Source organism: Solanum lycopersicum, chromosome 12 (assembly GCF_036512215.1).
Source record: "Solanum lycopersicum chromosome 12, SLM_r2.1".
NCBI lineage: Eukaryota > Viridiplantae > Streptophyta > Magnoliopsida > Solanales > Solanaceae > Solanum > Solanum lycopersicum.
In genome coordinates, this window is record NC_090811.1 from 1765281 (window position 1) to 1786849 (window position 21569).

General features: G+C 31.1%; 2 protein-coding genes across 9 annotated transcripts; one reads left to right on the forward strand and one right to left on the reverse strand.

Moving 5' to 3' along the window:
* The first annotated feature begins 3656 nt into the window (after positions 1–3656).
* On the forward strand, positions 3657–11720 carry LOC101245430 (E3 ubiquitin-protein ligase-like protein). Of its 8 annotated transcripts, XM_069291820.1 has the most exons (8): positions 3663–3807; positions 5995–6118; positions 6893–7210; positions 7298–7326; positions 7547–8263; positions 9110–9235; positions 9322–9613; positions 10938–11720. In XM_069291820.1, the coding sequence occupies exons 5-8, from the start codon at positions 7617–7619 to the stop codon at positions 11130–11132; spliced, it is 1260 nt and encodes a 419-aa protein (XP_069147921.1). In that variant the 5' UTR covers positions 3663–3807; positions 5995–6118; positions 6893–7210; positions 7298–7326; positions 7547–7616; the 3' UTR covers positions 11133–11720.
* Positions 11721–15408: 3688 nt separating this feature from the next.
* LOC101261992 (probable sulfate transporter 3.5) lies at positions 15409–20471 on the reverse strand. Its single transcript, XM_004252005.4, has 12 exons — positions 20162–20471; positions 19342–19549; positions 18798–18969; positions 18509–18574; positions 18301–18414; positions 17946–18062; positions 17691–17817; positions 17316–17602; positions 16453–16640; positions 16269–16351; positions 16029–16105; positions 15409–15798 (listed from the first exon to the last, which is right to left on the reverse strand). The coding sequence occupies exons 1-12, from the start codon at positions 20469–20471 to the stop codon at positions 15625–15627; spliced, it is 1923 nt and encodes a 640-aa protein (XP_004252053.2). The 3' UTR covers positions 15409–15624.
* Positions 20472–21569: the final 1098 nt, after the last annotated feature.

The following is a 21569-nucleotide window of genomic DNA, read 5'->3' on the forward strand; positions in this document are numbered from 1 at the left end:
ATAAGTGTGTCTCTGAGATTTCGAACATGGATAAAAAAGATACTTGCACATTTTTCGAAAAAAAAATCATAATACTACATTCGATAGATGTCTTAAAGTTGTTGGTTTTATTTTTCAAATAATATTTTTTAGTTAGTGGAACATTGATCAAAAAGAAAATTTAATCCAAGGAATAAAATCGGAATGAAAAATGAAAAGAAAGGGAAATGTTTCCCAACTTTTCTTCTTCGAGCATTTTGACGTATGGAATGACCTTTGTTTTCCCTTTCAAACGTATGGTGGATGAAATAACATTATTTATTAGTCTGATTAATTTAAATTTGCATGATTAGAAAAATTCTATGAAAAATTTATTATTTCATATTAAAAAGAAGTTTCATAACTCAAACTCGCGACGTTTTTTCCTTCGTTTTTGTTTAAAGAAAATTATTGCACAACTTTTTCATTTCTCTTTTTTCTCAACATTAGCTTTTGTTGAATGTCTAAAGAAACTCTCGTAATTAATATTAGATTTATAATACTTTTATGATGTGAGATAATTTTGAAAAATATATTTAAAAGATTTGTCCAAAAATATATATAATATCACTCATCAAAGATATTTTTGAGCTGATTTAGCTTAATAAACCAATATCAAAACAAATATTTTGATGAAATAAATATAAAATTAGGTTAAATAATGGCATGAAACTCGATTTACTACCTTCCAAAAATAGCTTGGAAATGCATGTGCACAACAAAAAAAAAACTCAAGGCTTTGTCTTTGTGAACATATATATTTTTTTTCAATTATAACATACAACAAATTTCAAAGTTTGACACGTATGTGATTCATGGTAATGAGTTATGTGAAGTTTAGTGATGAATCATGTGAAAATTAATTTGATCTGAGATTGTTAAATATATCAATAAAGTCTCATATTAATAACTGAAAAATACTATTAATAGTACGAGACGTACTTGTAAGAAACGATATCTATGCTTATTTTAAAATGAATAATATAATAGCATGTGGAGAATTGAAGTAGAAGTATCATTTAGAGTTTTGTAGAACACACTTAACATTTTCATGAAATAGTTTCACAAGTAATTGACTAAAACTTAGATAATTGAAGGTTACTTGTGGTCTTTATTTAGTGAAGTGGTTTAATTCTATTATTATATTATTTCTCTTTTACCTTCGATTTGGTCAAAACATAATGATTTTCTAACAAATATTTTTATCTAAAAGATTTTTTAAAACACTTTTTCGATTATGATTATGACAAAAAAATCGTCTATTTTTTCGTAGCCAAAGTTAACAGTGGGAAAATAACGATTTTTTAATAAAATATGCGTCACTCATTCAATGTCTTACAATGTAGATAACTTAAAAAAAAAAACACCATGAAGATAGAAAGAAGTACAAACCTAATTAAAGTTAATCTTGAAAATGATATAAATTTAAGTGCTTAAGCTATTATTTGATCATAGCCTCAAAAACTAGTTCAACAAGAAAGATCAACAATAAAATGTTGAATAAAGTGGTTACATATACAAATCTATTGATATTCTAGCTTCAAGTGCACATTTGATTTGGCCTAGCTATCAATTAATTTATGGTTTGATGTGAAAGATGCTCTAGATAGTAGGTTTTATTTGAATTCAATATTAATTTGAATATTTAAATTTAAATTGTAAAGATTAGTATATATGTATATGAGAATATCCTCAAAAGAATAATAAATATTACATCTGAACCTATAATTTTAAAATGCATAACGAGTTCAATGTTAAGAACATTAACTGTCTATTCATAAAGTTAAATCATGAATGCATCGCTAATATAAATTGATTAAAGCATAGCATTAGTTAATATGAGCAATTTATACATCTATTGGTACTTAATTATGATATATATCGCGAACGATTGTGGTAAGATGAATTCTAACCACCTTGAAATGGAAACAAACCTTGTAAGAAACGTTTTCTCCTTTCAATGAGCCTACGCAATAAATTCAAAGTAATTAGAACTTCAAAACTAGTACAAAATTAAAAATATATGGTAAGTGAAAACAATTACTTATAAATATTGGGAGGGACTCAAATAAATCGAAACACATAATTTTAATACCAATAATGGAATAAAGTACAACTATAATATTGAATTAGACATTGAAAAATAATGTATTAAAATAATTGTTCATGTGTGTGGCTCTAATGTTTTGGTCATTTTGGAGAAACTAAAGCATTAAAAACCACATGACAAAAATCATATACATCATGATATCCACATCAAAAATAATTTTTTTAAAAATGACTTGTTGCCCATATATTCGGTGGCAATTTTTTTTTTAATGTATATATTCGTCTTAATAAATATATATAATTTTAATTAATAATATACACATATTTTGATTAATTAATAATAAGATAAGTCCGAAGTATTTCATATTTGTTATAAACGTACATGAATGTAAAGTAATAGTTATGAATGGTCGTTAATTTTCGAAAAAAGGATAAATTATAGAGGCATGATCATTACGCTTCAACCGACTTATTATTAACATGTTAATACTCATGGTTCAACTATCAAATATATATATTTTTTTAAAGAGAAACATTTAATATCTTTTTTACTTTTAGTTGTAATAATTTGTGAATTTTTTAATAAAATTCATTATGAATAGAACAGGACAAGGCCCTAAAACTTGATAATGAAGCCCAGCCCAGATGTACTATTGGGCTTATTTGATGGATAATAAATATCAATGGGCTTTGAAAGTTGTATTAGGGCCCAAATGTGTTTTTAGAATCTCTATTTATAGAAATAGCCATAATTTATAAAGGTTTTAAAGTTTAGCCATTCCAAAAAACGTTAGATATGCTAGCTCAAAGTTAACTTTTTTCGAACAATCTCGAAATTGACATTAAATTTAACGATTACGACTATTCACAATCGTTTGCAATTAACATTCAATTCAGACAAATAACGATTTTATAAAATATGATTTTCAAATTTCAAGTTTCAACTTTTCTTATGATCGTCAACTGAGACCATTCTGTCACCTTCTTTGCTTTAATTATTAAATAAAATAAAAAACAGATGCATTGTCTGTTCCTAGCACATTGTGTGGGCATCAAATAAAGTATAAGCTCAAATACTTCCCAAAAAAAAAAAACTAAATAAGAAAAAGACAATTATATCATATAGTTAAATATAAAAAACTATAAAATAATAATAATATTAATAATGTATTTTGAAATATTTGAAGATAATATACTAAATAGAAGCATGACAAAATATTTTGAAAAAAATAAATAAACTATTATACATATTTCACTAACCCTCTATATATATTATAAATAATGTACACAATTGACCACATTACTTTTAATTTATCTCTATTTTTAATTATAGTAATTTTTTTTGATAAATTCCAAAATATTTCTATTTATTATTAAAATATTTAATAAAATTATCATTTTCAATTTTTGTATATTTCAAGTTAATGCTGAACAAGTTAAATTTAGTCGGACCGACCGAGGGAAAATATTAAAAGAATATACATTTCCATGTTATTATTTTGATGGATAATTATGTCAAAATGTCATTTCCTAAAAAAAAAGATAATTACATATAATATAAAATAATAATAATAATTTCATACAAATACAAAAAAATTAATAGGAGGAGTCGGTGGAGCAATTATGGGAGCTGACAAAATTTTGCCCTTTTTCGCATAAAAAAGTTAAAAAAATCGAAGCCCTAATTTCAGAGAAATCTTCATACTGACGAACTTTATCGATCATCAAATATAATCGCTGGTAAATTTTACGATTTTTTCCAATTCATTTTTTAAATATTATTTCGATTTATCTGATACCTATATTGATTTTTTTTTTTTCAAAATTAAACCTTTTTTGAATGGATTAATGGGTTAATTTTAGGAATTTTTGTAGTGGGTTTCGTGGAGAATTTGATTGTGGAGCGTTTATTGTTGAATTTTGAGCTGAATTTTGCTTCATGAAGGTATATTTGGGGGGGGGGGGGGGGGGGATAGAAAAGAAATGTTAAATGTGTACAAATAGAGTTGAATGGATAGAAGAGGATTTCTATAGAGATTGTTTAACTAGTTTGGGATCAAGATGTTGTTGCTGTTGTGGGGTTTGTCTAATTTAGATATTGGTTTGAAGATTTAACTTTTATGAATGGATTAATGGGTAAATTTGAGGATTTATCTAGAAAAGATTGCATTTTGAGCTGAATTTGGTTTGTGAAGGTATGTTGGGGGTTTGGATATTTCGGAAATAGAGTAGTTAAATGTGCACAAATAGAGTTGAATGGATATAAGAGGATTTATATAGAGATTGCGTAGCTAGTTTGGGATCAAGACATTGTTGTTGTTGTGGGGTTCTTTTGATTTAGATATTGGTTTCAAGATCAACTTATATGAATGGATTAACGGGTAAATTTGAGGGTTTATCTAGAAAAGATGGCATTTTGAGGCTGAATTTGATTGTTAGAGCGTTTACGTTGAATTTTGAGCTGAAATTTGATTTGTGAAAGTATATTGGGGAGTTCGGGTATTTGGCAATCGAGTAGTTAAATATGCACCAATAGAGTTGAATGGATATAGTGGATTCATATGGAGATCGCTTAGCTAGTTTGGGATTGTTGAGGTTTTCTTGTTTAGATAGTAGTTTCAAGATTTAATTTTTATGAATGGATTAATGGGTAAATTTGAGGATTTATCTAGAAGAGGATGGTGCTTCGAGGCTGAATTTGCTTGTTTGGTTCTTCATGTTGAATATTGAGCAGAAATTTGATTTGTGAAGCTATGTTGGGGGTTGGGGTATATTGGCATATAGTTGATAAATGTACCCAAATAGAGTTGAATGGATATAGAGGATTCATATGGAGATGCTTAACTAGTTTGGGGTTGTGGAGTTATTCTAATTTAGATATTAGTTTCAAGATTTACCTTTATGCATGGTTTAATGTTTAAGTTTGAGGATTTACCTAGAAGAAATGGTGCTTCGTGGCTGAATTTGCTTGTTAGAGCGTTTATGTTGAATTTTGAGCTGAAATTTGATTTGTGAAGCTATATTGGGGCTTAGAATATTTTACAGTAGTGTTGTTAAATGTACCCAAATGGAGTTGAATGGATATAGAGGATTTATATGGAGATGCTTAACTAGTTTGGGATCGAGACGTTGTTGTTGTGGAGTTCTTCTAATTTGGATGTCATTAGGAAAAATTCTTGTTAATATTTTTTTTATGACGGGTAAACCCCCCACTCTTGAATTTTTTGTTTGAATCCCACTTATCGTGATTGAATCGTATTTTTTCTACTCAGCGTGCTATAATTTTGAAGCCGCTGTTATTCCATTTCATTTGTTGAATGACTGCCAGATTTTAATTGTTCTTAGTTCTGATAGCAATTAAGTGTAGCATGATATCATTTCAATCCCTAATCGGGTTATATGAATTATCCATGTCCATTCTGCTCTATTAAGGTTCATATCAGTAAATTTCCATAAAAGAGGGATAACTTTCATGTAGTCTGTGATTGGATGTAACTGTTAAGATTTTCTCAAGAATAAATCTTTCCCTTAGTAGATCTTCAAATAAATAATTTAACAATTCAAGGCTTGAAATTTCAGTCATAGTGACTTACCTTATAAAAAAATGGCCCAAAATTTCTGACATAGCGCACAGGGGTGATCATAATACTTGCTCTTTTCTTTGTGAGTGTTTTGATCTTAGCTTATTCTGTATTAATTCCGTTACTGCTATTATTCACAAAAAATAAAGATGGGTCAGAGTATTCCTGAACTTGTTGCGTAATTTCAGTCGAGTGCTGGTTCATTCTCTTTTATCGAGGGAAAATCCTTTGTTTAAGGTTACCGACTGATTTGTTTTCGAGTTGATAATGACATTGCATATTCAGTGACAATAATTTCTGGAAGTGTCTTTTTTGTGAAGTATGAGTTGGCTATGGATGGATTCAGGAGAGGTAGAAGTAGATGAAGAAGTATTGGGGAGAAGTGATTAGACAAGACATGACATGGTTGCAACTTACCGAGGACATGACCTAAGATAGGAAGGTGTGGAGAACATGAATTAGGGTAGAAGGTTAGTAGGTAGGAGTACTTTGTCTTGTTGCTCTTGCTGGTTCTCATAGGACTATTCTTGTGCTTTCATGTTCTTTGATTTTTATTACTATCTATGGTTTCGTGTAGTTCAATTGTAGTACTGTTCTGGTACTATCTGTTATTTGTGTTACTATCTATTATCTGTTGTACTTTCATTATGGCTTTTTCTAGACTGTTTTTGTCTTGAGCTGAGGGCCTGTCAAAACAGCCACTTCACCTCACCTTTGAGGTAGAGGTAAGGTTTGTCTACACTTTATGGGACTATACTGGGTATGTTATTGTTACAAAGTGCAACTTAGTTGTCATAAATGAGATTTATCTGATTTTAGGTTTCTAATTTCAATCCTTGAAGTAGCTTGATCCATAAGAGTTCAAAAGATGATATTCGACCTCGGTGCTAAATCTTGCTACTCAATTTTACCTCTCGGTCATCCATTCACAAGATTTTCCCAAATAAGACCAGAATACCTTGAGATAGATGTGTATTACACACAGTGATCTCGCCCAACCTGTATAGAGAAATAAGCCATGCACATGCCCTCATAAAATGGTGCTTTTGCTAATTAGCTGATTCTATGTATCTAAGAATGCGAACAACTACATTTCAGTAAGTGTCACGTGGATAATTCAAAATTAACTCTTGATGCTCATAGTATAGGCAGTATCTTTTTCCCTGGGGTAAAGAAAAAGGCAATTTAAGTTAAGTCGCAATAAGTTTGTTTCACCTGCTAACCAACCCTTTTAATTTTGCTAGAATCATTAGAAGCCTTCTTTGTTGAGAAGCTTGACCTTCAAATACAATGGAGTGATTCATCTCATGTTATTCTTGTAATATGTGAAATATTGGAGAAGAAATTTGAAGTCATAATTTTTCAAAGAAACAACAAAATACCAAGTGCAATTCTACAAAGTGGGGCTTGGGAGGGTAGAGTGTACACAAACCTTACCCCTACCTTGAAGGTAAAGATGCCGATTTTGATCGACCCTATTGAAGGAATATCTCTGAAAGAAAAAAAGAAGAATGGGAAGAAGGGAGGCATGTATTATGTCCTACACTCAGCAGTCATCATAGGTACTCTATACATTACAAATGGTACATTATTCTGATGTGGACACTGTTACAAACTCATACATATCTTACACATATTTTACATCATAGGTACTCTATACATTACAAAGACTTAAAAGGTACATGCTAATTTATGTGCAACTGTATGCTCTTGAACACGAACTCCTCCCACTTGTTATGTTTATGCATGGGTGTAAACTTTCCCAACTTTTTAACATATATTATTACAACAATTCAACTATACTTTTTTCTGCAAATGATCCTTCCTCAGCAATGGAGTAAGCTTCTCATTTCTTACCCAGCCTTTATTCTTTTCTTTCTTAAATATAAAATCACCAGGTAGGCTTTGCTTGTGAGTATAAGGTGGTAGCTGAACCAGTAGCAATATTTTCTTGAGATTTATGGTTGAATGGCTGTTACCTCGGAAGAACTTAATCAAGAGAACCCAACCGACAGATTTCCTTTGCTCATGGAGCAAGCAGAAAGTCGTGAGAGGAATGAACATGTTATTGATGTAGAACAAGGAAGTAGCCCCTCATCATCAGGCTCATCTGATAATGATTCTCCTCATGAATTGGAAATACCCAACCATGAAAATAGACCATCAAATCGACATTCCGTCTCTTCTTCGTCCAACGAATCAGATTCTCATAGCCCTTCTAGTGCTAGGAGAGCTGATGGTTCTGATCGTCGTTGGAGCCCATTTAATACTCTGTTGTGGCTTTCCATTGAGCTAATATTCACCTTAGGACAGATTGGTGCTGCCGTTGTCGTTTTATCCTTGTCAAAAGAGGAAAACCCAGAAACTCCATTATTTGCTTGGATTGTGGGATATGCAACTGGATGTGCAGCAACCCTTCCTTTACTGTACTGGCGTTATCTTCTCCGTTACCAAACCATCAGTCAGAGATCAGCTCAACTGCGTCAAGATTCACCCCAAGTCAATTCCACTGCAGAGCCAAATTCTTATATTACTATCTCATTAACTCGGTCCTCGGATGAGGAAGATGGAAGGAATACACCTACCGACATTTGGACCAGGCAAAGCAATGCAAGGTAATATCTGCACACTACTCTCTTCCATGTGTTTTCTTCTTCATCTTTTTTGTTGTTGGGCACAATTAATCCATAAGGCAACTAAGCATGTTTAGTAATTTAGGATGGAGTCAGTTGTTGCCTTCAGAATATTAGCTAGCTTGAACAACTTTTGACCAAATGACTTTTTAGGCACAACTGCTTCATGGGTAACTTGAAACTTTAGCGTTTTTCATTCAAAGGTTTTAGCCTTTCTCCAATTCCTTTAGTTTTATGTTAGAAAAAGTGTATCCAAGAATACTTCAGTTTTTCTGTCTTCCAAATCCTTGCACAGCCATGTGGATATTCTCATGGAAATGTAGTTAGTATCTCCTCAAAAGTGGTGGCAAATGAGACGTTTGGGCTGAATTTGGACGAGTCTAAACGGGCTGAATTGATAAATGGGTCATTTTCCAACCCTGAGATACTTGGGCTGAGATGGGGGCTGGGTCAAAGAAGGGCTAAACAATGAGTTGGTAATCCAAGTTTTAATTTTTTTTTTTCCTCATAATTTTGTTAATACCAAACAAACTCATACATCCTTTTCTTTATCTTAGCTATATATAACATATCAAGGAAAGAAAATTAATTTAAATATTTTGACAAGGTATCTCATGGGTCAGTTTGGCCTGCATACTTGGCCCATATAAGCCCATTCTTTTGATGGACTGAACTTGGGGAAGTCGAGATGGGCCGAGTAATAGATGGGCTGGTCATATTTTCATGGACTAAATTTACCACCCCTACGCTTCAGTACCACGATCTTGGAATCTGACTTATATCATTGATAGTGTTATTCACCATGCATTGATGCTTCCTTTTTCCCAGACTTGGTTCATTGGTAGATCATTTCAAGATGGCCTTGGATTGCTTCTTTGCTGTGTGGTTTGTCGTTGGCAATGTTTGGATCTTTGGGGGGCACTCTTCTTCTTCTGAGGCTCCCAATCTGTACAGGTACAGTTGTTTCCTTCTTATTTATTTGCTCTTCCTTTGCTACACCAGTATCACCAAAACTAACATAAGATCCACATACTTTGCAGATTATGTATAGCTTTTCTTACCATTAGTTGCATTGGATATGCTATGCCTTTCATCTTGTGTGCGATGATATGCTGCTGCCTGCCTTGTATCATTTCAATCCTCGGTGTGCGTGAGAATATGCATGGAGTGAGAGGAGCCACAGAAGAGTCCATCAACGCTCTTCCCACACTCAAGTACAGGGTCAAGACAGATGGAACTGGAAGTAATGAAAGTAAAAATCTAGAAGAGGAGGAAGGTGGTTGTGTAGCTGCTGGCACAGAGAAGGAACGTGCCATATCAGGTGAAGATGCGGTAAGTTCATCTTTCCATTCATAGCCTTTGTGAGTTGGAAATTGAGTTTCTGGGTAACAGTCTCACAGAAAGTAGTTTTTGCTTCTTGATTTGATGTTATTTACATCTTACCTTAGCTAAAATATTTGTATGTGTGCTATATCAATGAATCCATTATATGCAAACAGGCTGCATTCCCATTTCCATGACTGCTATTTCCCCTTAGGATTAGCACTATCAAGGAGTCAATAAGTGACTGTCTTAAGTACTAATTGCATTTGATGTTGAAAAATCAACATATAAAGTATTTCTTGTAGTTTCTTTTTTCGTGATTATTTTTTTCTTATTACTTTCCCCATGTTTTGTAGTTTTTTCTCCTCAAGGCTGAGCATTAAATACATGTATTTTCATTATTACTTTTTGTCTCCTTTGCTTTATTATCACTCCCTTGTCATCTTTATTCAATTTTTATTATCATCTGTTGTTTTCTTTTGCTTCCGTTTTCGTATTATTTGCTATTTCTACTGTTCTGTTCTTCATTATTTGCTTTAATTTACTTTATTTGAGGCAAGGGAGTTTCAGAAACAGCCCACATCTCAAGGTAGGGGTAAGTTCTGCTTAGACACCACTCTCCCCAGCCCTTACTCCTGAAATTACACTGGATTTTTTTTGTTTTACTTGATCTGGTTTTGTAGAAGTTTGTTTTACCTGTCAAAAACAGGGATACTTGGAAAACAGCATTATTGGCCTGGTGAGAAAGAATATTTACACATATTATGCTTAGTAAAAACTATCCAAAGTGCAAAAGGAAATGAGGAGAATGAATGAGACCTTACCGTTGTCTTCGAAATACTAGGAGAGATAATGCATTTTTTTTCTGAAGAATTTAGTCTTCATAGCTTAGCAATAGCACATGACCTTAAACTTATCATTGAGATAGTATCAGATTTCAGTTATTACTTGTTGGCATTCATGTTCCTACACATGTGAAACCTAATACTTATTTACATGAAATAGGTTTTAGATATTGGACCACGTATTGATCATGGTTAGTTATCCACGCATATCAAAACAATCAAAGAGGATATATCTAATTGTATATACTGGATCTTTGATTAACTCGATTTTATGAGACCTTACCGATGTCTGCCATTGGCTTGTTACGTATTACATGTAGTATTTCACAGAGCTGTTATCTAGGCATATTTGTGCTTTTGGAAGGAGTTCGTAGAGTCTGTCCCACTTTTGTTTGAGAATAGTTCTTGAATTTGCACAATTTTACTATCTAATCAGTTGTTTCGTCTCATCTTACTTAAGCCGGCTCTTATCGTTTAAACCTAAACAGGTGTGTTGTATTTGCTTAGCAAAATATGAGGACAATGACGAACTGAGGGAATTGCCTTGCTCGCATTTCTTCCATACACAGTGTGTAGATAAATGGCTGAAGATTAATGCGACTTGCCCCCTCTGCAAATCTGAAATTGACGCCAAGAACAGAGATCTACCTTCTGTAGAAGAGGAACCCCTCCAACAATCCTAAGGTGATGCAGAAACCAACTTCTTATGGTTGAAACACAGATCATCGCGGCTAGCTTGTTGCATGGGGAACAAGGAGAGTATATCCCAACTGTTACTTCTTCTGCTGTTGCTGCTACTGCTACTGCTGTTTCTACCACACGAATTTCAGTTTGTATAGTTGTAGCTCATACCAGGTATCCATAACAAGCTTGAAAGAAGAGGTAATTCCATTGTTGATACCCTTACATCTCTCTCCTGCCTCACCAGCTATATGTTGCTCGGAACTTCCAAAAAAAATGTCAGTTGCACTCGTGTTGGATCTTCAAAAAATGCATAGCTTTTGGAAGATCTAAACCGGGCGATATTTTTGAAGTGTCCATCATCTAATGCAAACATAGCACACTGTATAAATAGATTTAAGGGTAAAGCTGGGTGTACACCATTCTCCTCAGGCGTCGCTATTGGGATTACACTAGAGATGCTGTTATCTCGAACTTTAGTCTCTACTTTGTTATAAGCTTTTTTTTCTTCTTATAACACTAAACAACTGTCATTATTAACAGTAGTTTCTTTGTGAAATTATCTCTTTATAATAATAACCTTATGCAAATATTCATCTATGTATTTATTGTTTATAACAACTAAAAAGCAATTAGTGAATTATATTTTGTTATAAACATAAATTTAGCACTTGAAATATAAAAAGACTATTGTGAACCTGTAATATGAGAAATTAGAAATGTACATAAAAAAAGTTGAATATCTCAAAATCTGAACTAAAATCTCAAATCTTATTCATCCCATCAACTATATAGTCAAGAATAGATGAATTTTCTTCTATTCAACAACTGAATTTGTCACTCTAGAACTTATGTAATGGAAAAATTCTCTAGCCGGCACGCAATAGAATCAGCCGATAGGCATCATTTTATTTTAACATTAATGGGAGTTTATCTATTTTGGAACTCGTTTGAACTTGAAAATGGATTACATTACTAAGGTCTTAAAGAATGTTCATGAAAAATTTTGGCAAAAAAACATGTTCGAATTTCGTATCATCAAGAATTCATGAACTATCGCACACGAAAATCGGCAAAATGAGGATTTACCTGTTTTGGGGCTCGTTTGAACTTGAAAATTGATCGGTTTGCCCATCGAAATTAACTAGCTCCATTACTAAGTTTTTAATAGACGTTAATGAGAAATTTCAACCAAAAACACATTGAAATTTTTTATTACAAAATAATTCATGAACTATAACACACAAAAAATGCAAAAATGAAGGGTTTATCTGCTTTGGAGTTCGTTTGAACTTGAAACTGGGTTGGTTTACTTGTCGGGACATCTTGTCTCTATTACTAAGGTCTTAACATACGATCATAAAAAATTCAATCAAGAATACACCGTAATCGGTGATCACGAAAAATCCATGGATTATATAATATATGAAAATTGACAAAACAGGTTTTTACCTGCTTTGGAACTCGTCTAAACTTGACAATGGTTTGATTTGCCCGTCAGGACCAACTGACTCCATTACTAAGGTCTTAACCGAGGCCATAAAAAATTTTGGCCAAAAACACGTCAAAATTTGGGATAATAAAAAATTCATGGACTATAGCACATGAAAATCATAAAATGAAAATTTACATACTTTGAGACTCTTTTGAACTTGACTTGTTTGCCCGTCGAGAACATGTTGCTCTATTAATAAAGTCTTAACGTCCGGACATGCAAAATTTCAGCAAAAACACGTCGAAATTTCAGATTACAAAAAATTCATGAACTATAATACACGAAAATCGGCATATTGGGGGTTTAACTGCTTACAAATTCGTTTGAACTTGAAAATGGGCTGATTTGCCCATCGGGATATATTGGCTCCATTATAAAGGTTTTAACGAATGCTCATTAATTTTTTTGATGATAAACACGCAATAATTTCGGATCATAAAAAATACATGGACTATACCACACAAAAATTGGTAAAATGAGGGTTACGTGCTTTGGAGTTTGTTTGAACTTGAAAATTATCGATTTGCCTGTCGAGATGAACATCCATGAAGAGTTCCAGCCAAAAACACTCCAGACTTCTAGATCACAAAAAACCATGGACAATAGCACACAAAATTTACAAAATGGGGGTTTACTTGCTTTAACATGTGCATGAACAATTTTGGTTAAAAAGACGTCGCAATTTTGGATTACAAAAAATCTATGGATTATGCACACAAAAATATACAAAATGGGGGTTTTCTTTCTTTGGAGTTTGTTTGAACGTGAAAATAGATTGATTTTCCTGTCGCACCCAATTGACTCTATTACTAAAGTCTTAACAGACGCCCACAAATAATTTTGACAAAAAAATACACTGAAATTTTGGATCTCTTAAAATTCATGGATTATAGCACAGGAAAATCACCAAAATGAGAATTTACCAAACTTAGGGCTCGTTTGAACTTAAATATGAGTCAGTTTACCCATTAGTACCAACTGACTCAATTACTAAAGTATTAACAGGTGTCCAGAAATATTTTCTGCCAAAAAAATTTAGGAATCCGAATCACCAAAAATTCACTGATTATGACACATAAAAATTGATAAAATGAGGGTTTACCTATTTAGGGGCTAGTTTGAACTTGAAAATGGGTTGATTTGCCTGTTGGAACCTACTGACTCCATTAATAAGGTCTTGACGAACGTCCATGAAAAATTTTGGTAAAAAACACGCCAAAATTTTGGATCACCAAAAATTCATGGACTATAACATACGAAAATCGACAAAATTGGGGTTTACTTGTTTTTGGGATTGTTTAAACTTGAAAATGGACTGATCTTACAGTCGGGACCAACTGGATCCATTACTAAGGTCTTAACAGATGTCCATGAAAATTTTTGACCAAAAGCACGCCAAAATTATGGATCACCAAAAATCCATGGACTATAGCACACGAAAATAGATTAATTGGGGGCTTACCTGGATTTGGGCTTGTTGAACTTAAAAATGGACCGATTAGCCTATTGAGACTAACTAGCTCTATTACTAAGGTCTTAACAAACGTGCATGAAAAATTTCAGCAAAAAACATAGCGAAATTTCGAATCACCAAAAATCCTTAAACTACACGGAAATCGATAAAATGGATGTTTACCTGCTTTGAGACTCGTTTGAATTTGAAAATGGTCCGATTTGCCCGTCGGAACCAACTAACTCTATTACTAAGGTCTTAACGGACGCCCATGAAAAGTTTTGGCAAAAAACATGATGAAATTTCGAATCATCAAAAATTCATTGACTATAACACACAAAAATCGATAAAATGGAGGTTTACCTGCTTTGGGGCTCATTTGAACTTGAAAGTGGGCCGATTTGCTCGTCGAGACCAACTAGCTCTATTACTAAGGTCTTAACGGACGTCCATGAAAAATTTAGGTAAAAAACACGGCAAAAATCTGAATCATCGAAAATTCATGGACTATAGCATATCAAAATCAGCAAAATGAAGATTTACCTGTTTTGGAGCTTATTTAAACTTGAAAATGAGCCGATTTGCCCATCAAAACCAACTGACTCCATTACTATAGTCTTAACGGATAAATAAAGTATTTAACCATAATTATCTTACTCATTTTTAGGGATTTTACCTTAATCATGTTCCGGTTTAATTATAAATTTTTCACATATTGAGTACTTATATTTTTGTATATTGACTAATTATCACAATACTATTTTGTATATGTTTTCAAATTCAAGCTTGAATAAGTTTTTTGACTTGAATTCTTTGTCCTAAATTGGTATTTACTTTGTATTATCTTGAAACAAAGTAAATTATTCTGTCTTCACATTTGCGTTCTATTTTTTTTTAACCTATAGGGAGAAAAAAAAAGAATAATTAAGAGAATAAGAAGTAAAAAAAGGGTCGAATATTATATTTTCAGTGAGTCGGGTCAAGTGAAGCGAGTCTTTAAATGAATATATATATTTAGTTTTTAAAATTTTGGTTATAAATAAATTCCATATCAGTAAATTTTAATGGAAAAAACAACTAAATAGGTTAAGTGATTTTTTTGTAAAAAAAAAATCTATAGTTAATTGATTTTGAGTTGAAAATCAAAGTTAAGTTACTTTAAAAAAAAAAAAAATCGATAAATTGAGTGGCTATCAAAAATATTAACTTTGATCTTAGCAAATGGGCTTAAAAAAATTAAGTGGAGAAAAATTTTTACTTGTTGTCAAGCTTATCAAAGAACATCGACATATAATATCACCCTCTTAATTTTATTTTTTGCTAATATATATGAAAAGACGTGCTAAAAAAATGAATTTTATTTATACTTAAAAGAAAAAGACAATAAATCTATTAAAAATCAAAGCTACAAAATTTATTCTAACCAAACTAATGGAAAAAAGTTAAAAAAAAAAGAAAAAGAAACACTAAAAAAAAGAAATTAAAACTATTTCTTTTCCTATTATTTTAAATAAATAAAATACTAAATAATGAATTTCCTTGTAGACTAAGCAATTTCCAAATCTTCTCTTTTTTCCTGACTTGAAGAATTTAGTGAAAAACTGCAATTTTCAATTGCTTCTTCAATTGTTAAAAATATTGATTCTTTCCCAAGCAAATCAATAAATTTTGTTGTAATTAATTTTTCCATCACCCCTAATCTTGGATTAATCAATATAATCTGCAAAAAAAAAAAAAGAATTATATTAAAAAGTTGTGAATTTCTAACATTATATATACAATAATGTCTCGCTTTACGAGAGTCAGCCAGTTACTATAAGTTAGTAATCCTTTTCGTATTATATGATGAAAAAAGCACTTTTTAAAATTTTTGGTGAAAATTGATTCTCGAGAAGCGAACCTAAAACGAAAGAAGTAAATAATGAGAAAGTGTATATAAATTATACATACCTTGATGTTTTTTGCAGCTAGGCATCTACGAAGTTCTTTTAAAGTTTCAACACCAGTAATGTCAATTGATGTAACACCTACAATATTATTATTGAAATTTTCTTTGATTTAGTAACACATTGAAAAAAAAAATATTACATAAAATTTTGAAAATCCTTTTTATTAAATATAGCTTTTGAATAACTAATTTTATTGAGTCGTATATGCGTTTTTATTTATGAATTTTAAGCTCATTCATACCTCCAAAATCAAGTAGCAAGTATTCAATCTCATTTCTTTGTGAATTTTCAAGAGATTGCTCGTCTCGAACCCATCTTAGAATCCTGTTCATATTAAAAATAATATTATATATCAATTTTCAGTGAAATAATCAAAATAATATATCCAGACAAACGACGTTATTATACAGAGATATTTTGCGTACCTTTCTCTAACATAATTGCTATTAGGGAAATAAATTGGTGAACCAAGTTTCAAAATTAACATTCCTGGAGTTTCATTAGAACCAGGATATTGTTCTATGTCTCTAAATGCTGTATTTGTTATGGTTCCAAGTTTGCATGTTGGTGGCCTAGCAACATATAATAGTGCCCTTATCAAGGCAAGTCCAACCTACAAAAAAAATAAAATAAAATCGAGTACCCGTAAGTTTTTATCATGTTTAGTATCATAGACACTTCCAAGCTACGACAATGACTATTTTTCAGTTAGATGAAAATGACATTCGCCGTATCAATCAGATCCCATATTTCAAGACTAGGGTCTGAATCAGATTACGAACGTATCAGAAGGAAATTTTTATCATGTTTAATATGATAGACACTCCCAAGCTACGACAACGACTATTTTTCAATTAGATGAAAATGACATTCGTCGTATCAATCAGATCCCATATTTCTAGACTAGGGTCTGAATCAGATTGCGAATAAGATAATATTTTTTGGTTATGTACCGAAAGGAAATTCTTTTATGATGTTTAGTATGATAGACACTCTCAAGTCACGACAATGACTGTTTTTCAATTAGATATAATGACTTTCACTGTATCAATCAGATCCCATATTTCAAGACTGGGGACTGAATCAGATTGCGAATAAGATAATATATTTTGGGTATGTACCGAAAGGAAGTTTTTATCATGTTTAGTATGATAGACGCTCCCAAATCACGACAATGACTATTTTGCAATGAGATAAAGTCGACTTTCGTCGTATCAATCAGATCCTAAATTTCAAGACTAGAGTCTGAATCAGACTGCGAATAAGATAATATTTTTTGGTTACGTACCGAAAGGATGAGTCCCATGTCCATGCTAATGAAAGCAACACCAAAGAAAGCAACCATACAAATCAAGAAGTCAAATTTGTCAGTCTTGTAAAGGTGAACAGCTTTTTCATAGTCCAATAACCCAATCATAGCTGACATGATAATAGCAGCCAAGGCAACAAGTGGTGTGTAGCCAAAAAGTGGTGCCAAAAACAACAAAGTTAGCAACATGCACAATGACATTACTACATTTGACATTTGGCTTTTGCATCCAGCATTATAGTTCACTGCTGTTTTTGAAAATGGCCCTAATAATAATAAAAAAAAATATGAATAAAAACATTAGTACACGTTCACGTTAATACTGTCAATGTATATAAGTTAAAAAGAAATTACCTGTACTTAAGTAGCAAGAAGTTAAAGAGCCAACAATATTCATAAGTCCAATGGCTACCATCTCTTTGTTACCATCAATTTGATCATTATTCATTATAGCAAAACTCCTCCCAATAGCTATCCCTTCCTATAATATAAATATTCTCACACGTAAAATTTAAGAAGAATAGTGTATAATATAATGTATATGTATAGTAATATTATTTTCGATATGCATAAATAACAGTAACAACGATAAAATAATATAATACTTACTGCTATTGCAATCATAGCTGTAATGATAGCTGCTTTTACAACATTAGGTAAGTATTCTGGACTAAAATTTATAAGATGAATGGAGGATGGATTAATTCCTTTATTCAATTTTCCCACCTGCATTAAATTAAATAAAAATAAGAAAACATATGGTAAAAAAGTTATAAATTTTTAACTTGAAATGACTTATCATACTCGAGTTATAACATGTTAAAATACTGTAATCTGACATGTCATATGTCAAAATCGTCTAGCTAGGAAACTTTTCATCAGATATTTTAATTTCTCATAAGATTATTTTTTCGAATTCGATCATATTGAATGTTAAAAAAATCCAAAATGATTTTTAACTTACAATAGCTATGCCATGTTTCTCAGCATTGAAAAAATATGCAAAAAGGCAGCCAGCTACAACAACAATTATTGGAGAAATGGCTGAAACCCAAAATAGACTTGGTTTCTTCTTTCTCTGCAAAAAATAAAAATAATTTTTTATGAATTTAAAATTATTTTTTTAATACTATCAGTATATATAAATTAAAATATCGTATTAAAAAACTTACCACATATCTAGATAATTGTAGGAAAGCAAGGAAGAATGCTCCAACAGCTGCACATTGCCATGTCCACTGATTTTTTTTTTTATATATAAATCGAACGAAAAAAAAAATCATGTTAGTATCTTTTTGTGATATATAGATCATGAGTTCGAATTATAAAAATAACTATAACACTATCTAATCACACCCTTTAAAGTAGAATCGTTCGTTAAATTCTACATGAATATGGATATTTTTTACACTAGACTATGAAATGATCGACGATTTTATCGAATTAATTAAGAAAACTAACCTCTTTTCTATTTTCAATTACAGCACGTAAAACATGATAAACATCAGTACGACTAGTGAAATGCTTCAATCCAAGCATGCCTTTTAATTGTTGTAAGCAAATAATTAATGCTGTCCCTCCCATAAATCCAGTAATTGTTGAATGTGATAGAAAATCCACCAAAAATCCAAGCCTACATCACACATAAAAAAAAAATGAATTAATTTATTCGATCTTCGATATTCATTTTAATATTGTCCTGATCAGATCGCAGAGTCAAGATTTCCAATAAAGGGTTCAGAAAGCTTTAGAAATAGACACATGAACATGAAGTAGCTGAATGGAGTTCGACATCTACTATATATACATATAGAAAAAATTTCTATCATGTATAAATAATGGCTCCGTCCCTGACTCAGACTTTTTAAATAAGTCGATGATGTCATGTCGAATCCTCCAAAAAGAACGTATTATTTTTGGTTGATTCAACATGCAATCATTGACATATTTGAATATTTCTAAACTGTCAGTATATAAAAATTAAACGACTGATATGTAAAATTACCTTAGTACCCCCAAAGTTGTTTGTAGCAAACCAGATATAAGGGCAGCAGTGTAAAACAAACTAACATACAATTCCATATTGTCTTCAGGCTTAACTTTTTGTTGAACTGCTTCAGCAATAATCAATGAACAAGTTGCTACTGTTCCAACAGCAAGATGTTTTGAACTCCCAAAAATAGCATAAATTAGAGGGGGAACAAAACTCGAGTCTGCGATATAAAAATATTTACACAATCAGATCACTTATTAACTAATTATAGCTACGCCTCTTGCGTAATGTGCTATAAAAACTTAAAATTACTCTAATGATGTACAAAGTATTACTCCCTAAATACAAGAGTCAAATTAATTAATATTCATTGTGAATTCAGACATAGAGTCTTCAATCTTTTAAATATAAACTTTTACATATTTAAGAATAAACATAAAAAGTAGGAAAAATACACAAGTATCCTCTTAGATTATGATCGAAATCTCAGAGACACACCATAACTAAACTAAGGTCCTATTACCTTCTGAACCTTTTTTTTGTAATTTTATACACCTTTTGTCTTACGTGACTTACTCTGTAACTCCACGCAATTGAGGCGCGTGGGAGATATTTGAATGCCACATAAGTGCACAAAGTTACAAAAAAAAAAAGTTCAGGTAATAGGACCTCGGTTTAGTTAAGATGCGTCTATGAGATTTCGTTCATAGTTTAAGAGGATAGTTGCACATTTTCCTTAAAAAGTAATATAAATTAGCAGTTCAAAACATTTTTAAAAATATATGATTTTGACTGTTCAAATAGTAATATACTGTCAGTGTATGTAACATACAAAGTCCGATAATAGGAGGAAGTTCAGCTAGTTTTGCATAGCTTATTCCTTGTGGGATTGCAAGACTAGCAATTGTAATTCCAGCAAGAAGATCATACATAAATAACCCAAATTTGTATTTTGGTAACCATTGACAAATTGGTATAAAATATTGAATTCCTTTTAGAATTCTTTTAGATAATTTTTCATTTTTGAATTCATAAAATGGATCATCTGGAAATAGTGTTTCTTTGACATTTGCTTTAAGAACAGTCTTAAAGCTACGTGGTGGTGCATAGTTCACACCATGTAAAGACTTTGGAGAACTCATAATTATAAGAGAGTATTAAGAAGATATTAAAGTGTTTTACGTAATAAAATATGACGATTGAAATGTCTTTATATAGTGTGTCGATTTATCTGAACTTATAATTTTTTGACGTAGGATCAAAAATATAATGCTAGAAAAAATGAAACTAATCTAGACTTTGTAAAAAAAGCACATAAATACGCATCTATGTAATATTATTTTAAATTCAACAAAAATATTGACCACAAAGAAAGAGAGAAAAAGGCAAGAGAAAACTACAAAATTCATATTTAATTAAGGTTTAAGGTTTTGCATCATATAACTAATTAAGATTCAGATAATTCATAGATAAAACTTTCTATCTTTAATTAAGGTTTAAGGATTTATATCATCATATAACTAATTATTAAGATTCTCATAATAATATAGATGATTTAGATATAAACTGTGAGTTAATATTTTAAAAGGTCACTCAATTTTAATTAACAAAGTTATTAAATTTTGTTTTATATTAATAAAATATTCAACTTAGACATTTATACATTTATATCAATTAAATTTATTATTGAATCTTTTTTATATACAAAATAATTTCTTTTATGTCATCTAAATATATAGACTCTACAAACAAATAAAATCAAAATCGTAATTTGAAATTTCAAAAAAAAAATCCTTTATTTTTTTGTGTGATCACTAAGGGGTCTCTTGGTCTTGATTTTAAAGCATAAAAAGAATAGTTTTTTCAAACATAACTGTTGACCTTGGCAAAAAATTAATTAATCAAATATCATCTAATATTATTTTATTGAGTGATTTTTTGATTAAAAAAAAGTCTAAGTTGATTGATTTTTGTGATACAAAGTAAAGTTAAATGACTTTGTTAGATAGATTCTCGAAGTTGAGTCGATTTTTTAAGACATTAACTCTATAACTTTCAAAGTGACATCACTATCCTCTAATTGATATTTGATCGTAATTAATTAACGATAATAACTTAATTAGTTGTTGCTAAATATATTATCTAGAGCAACTACCACCTTTTGTAAATTTTCTAAAAGCCTATATCGATATCCAATCTAATGAAAAATAACTAAAATCGATAAATGTTTTAGCACTCTT

What these genes read in the sequence shown, in the direction of transcription:
- LOC101245430 (XM_010315421.4), top strand. Translation starts at nt 7,617, where the DNA reads ATGGCTGTTACCTCGGAAGAACTTAATCAAGAGAACCCAACCGACAGA. An exon ending in GAGGCTCCCAATCTGTACAG is followed by an intron (nt 9,236 to 9,321) that starts GTACAGTTGTTT and finishes CATACTTTGCAG; the next exon opens with ATTATGTATAGCTTTTCTTA. An exon ending in CCATATCAGGTGAAGATGCG is followed by an intron (nt 9,614 to 10,937) that starts GTAAGTTCATCT and finishes AAACCTAAACAG; the next exon opens with GTGTGTTGTATTTGCTTAGC.
- LOC101261992 (XM_004252005.4), bottom strand. Translation starts at nt 20,471, where the DNA reads ATGAGTTCTCCAAAGTCTTTACATGGTGTGAACTATGCACCACCACGT. An exon ending in ACATGGGACTCATCCTTTCG is followed by an intron (nt 16,641 to 17,315) that starts GTACGTAACCAA and finishes TTTTTTTTGTAG; the next exon opens with GTTGGACTTGCCTTGATAAG. An exon ending in TAGCTGCAAAAAACATCAAG is followed by an intron (nt 15,799 to 16,028) that starts GTATGTATAATT and finishes TTTTTTTTGCAG; the next exon opens with ATTATATTGATTAATCCAAG.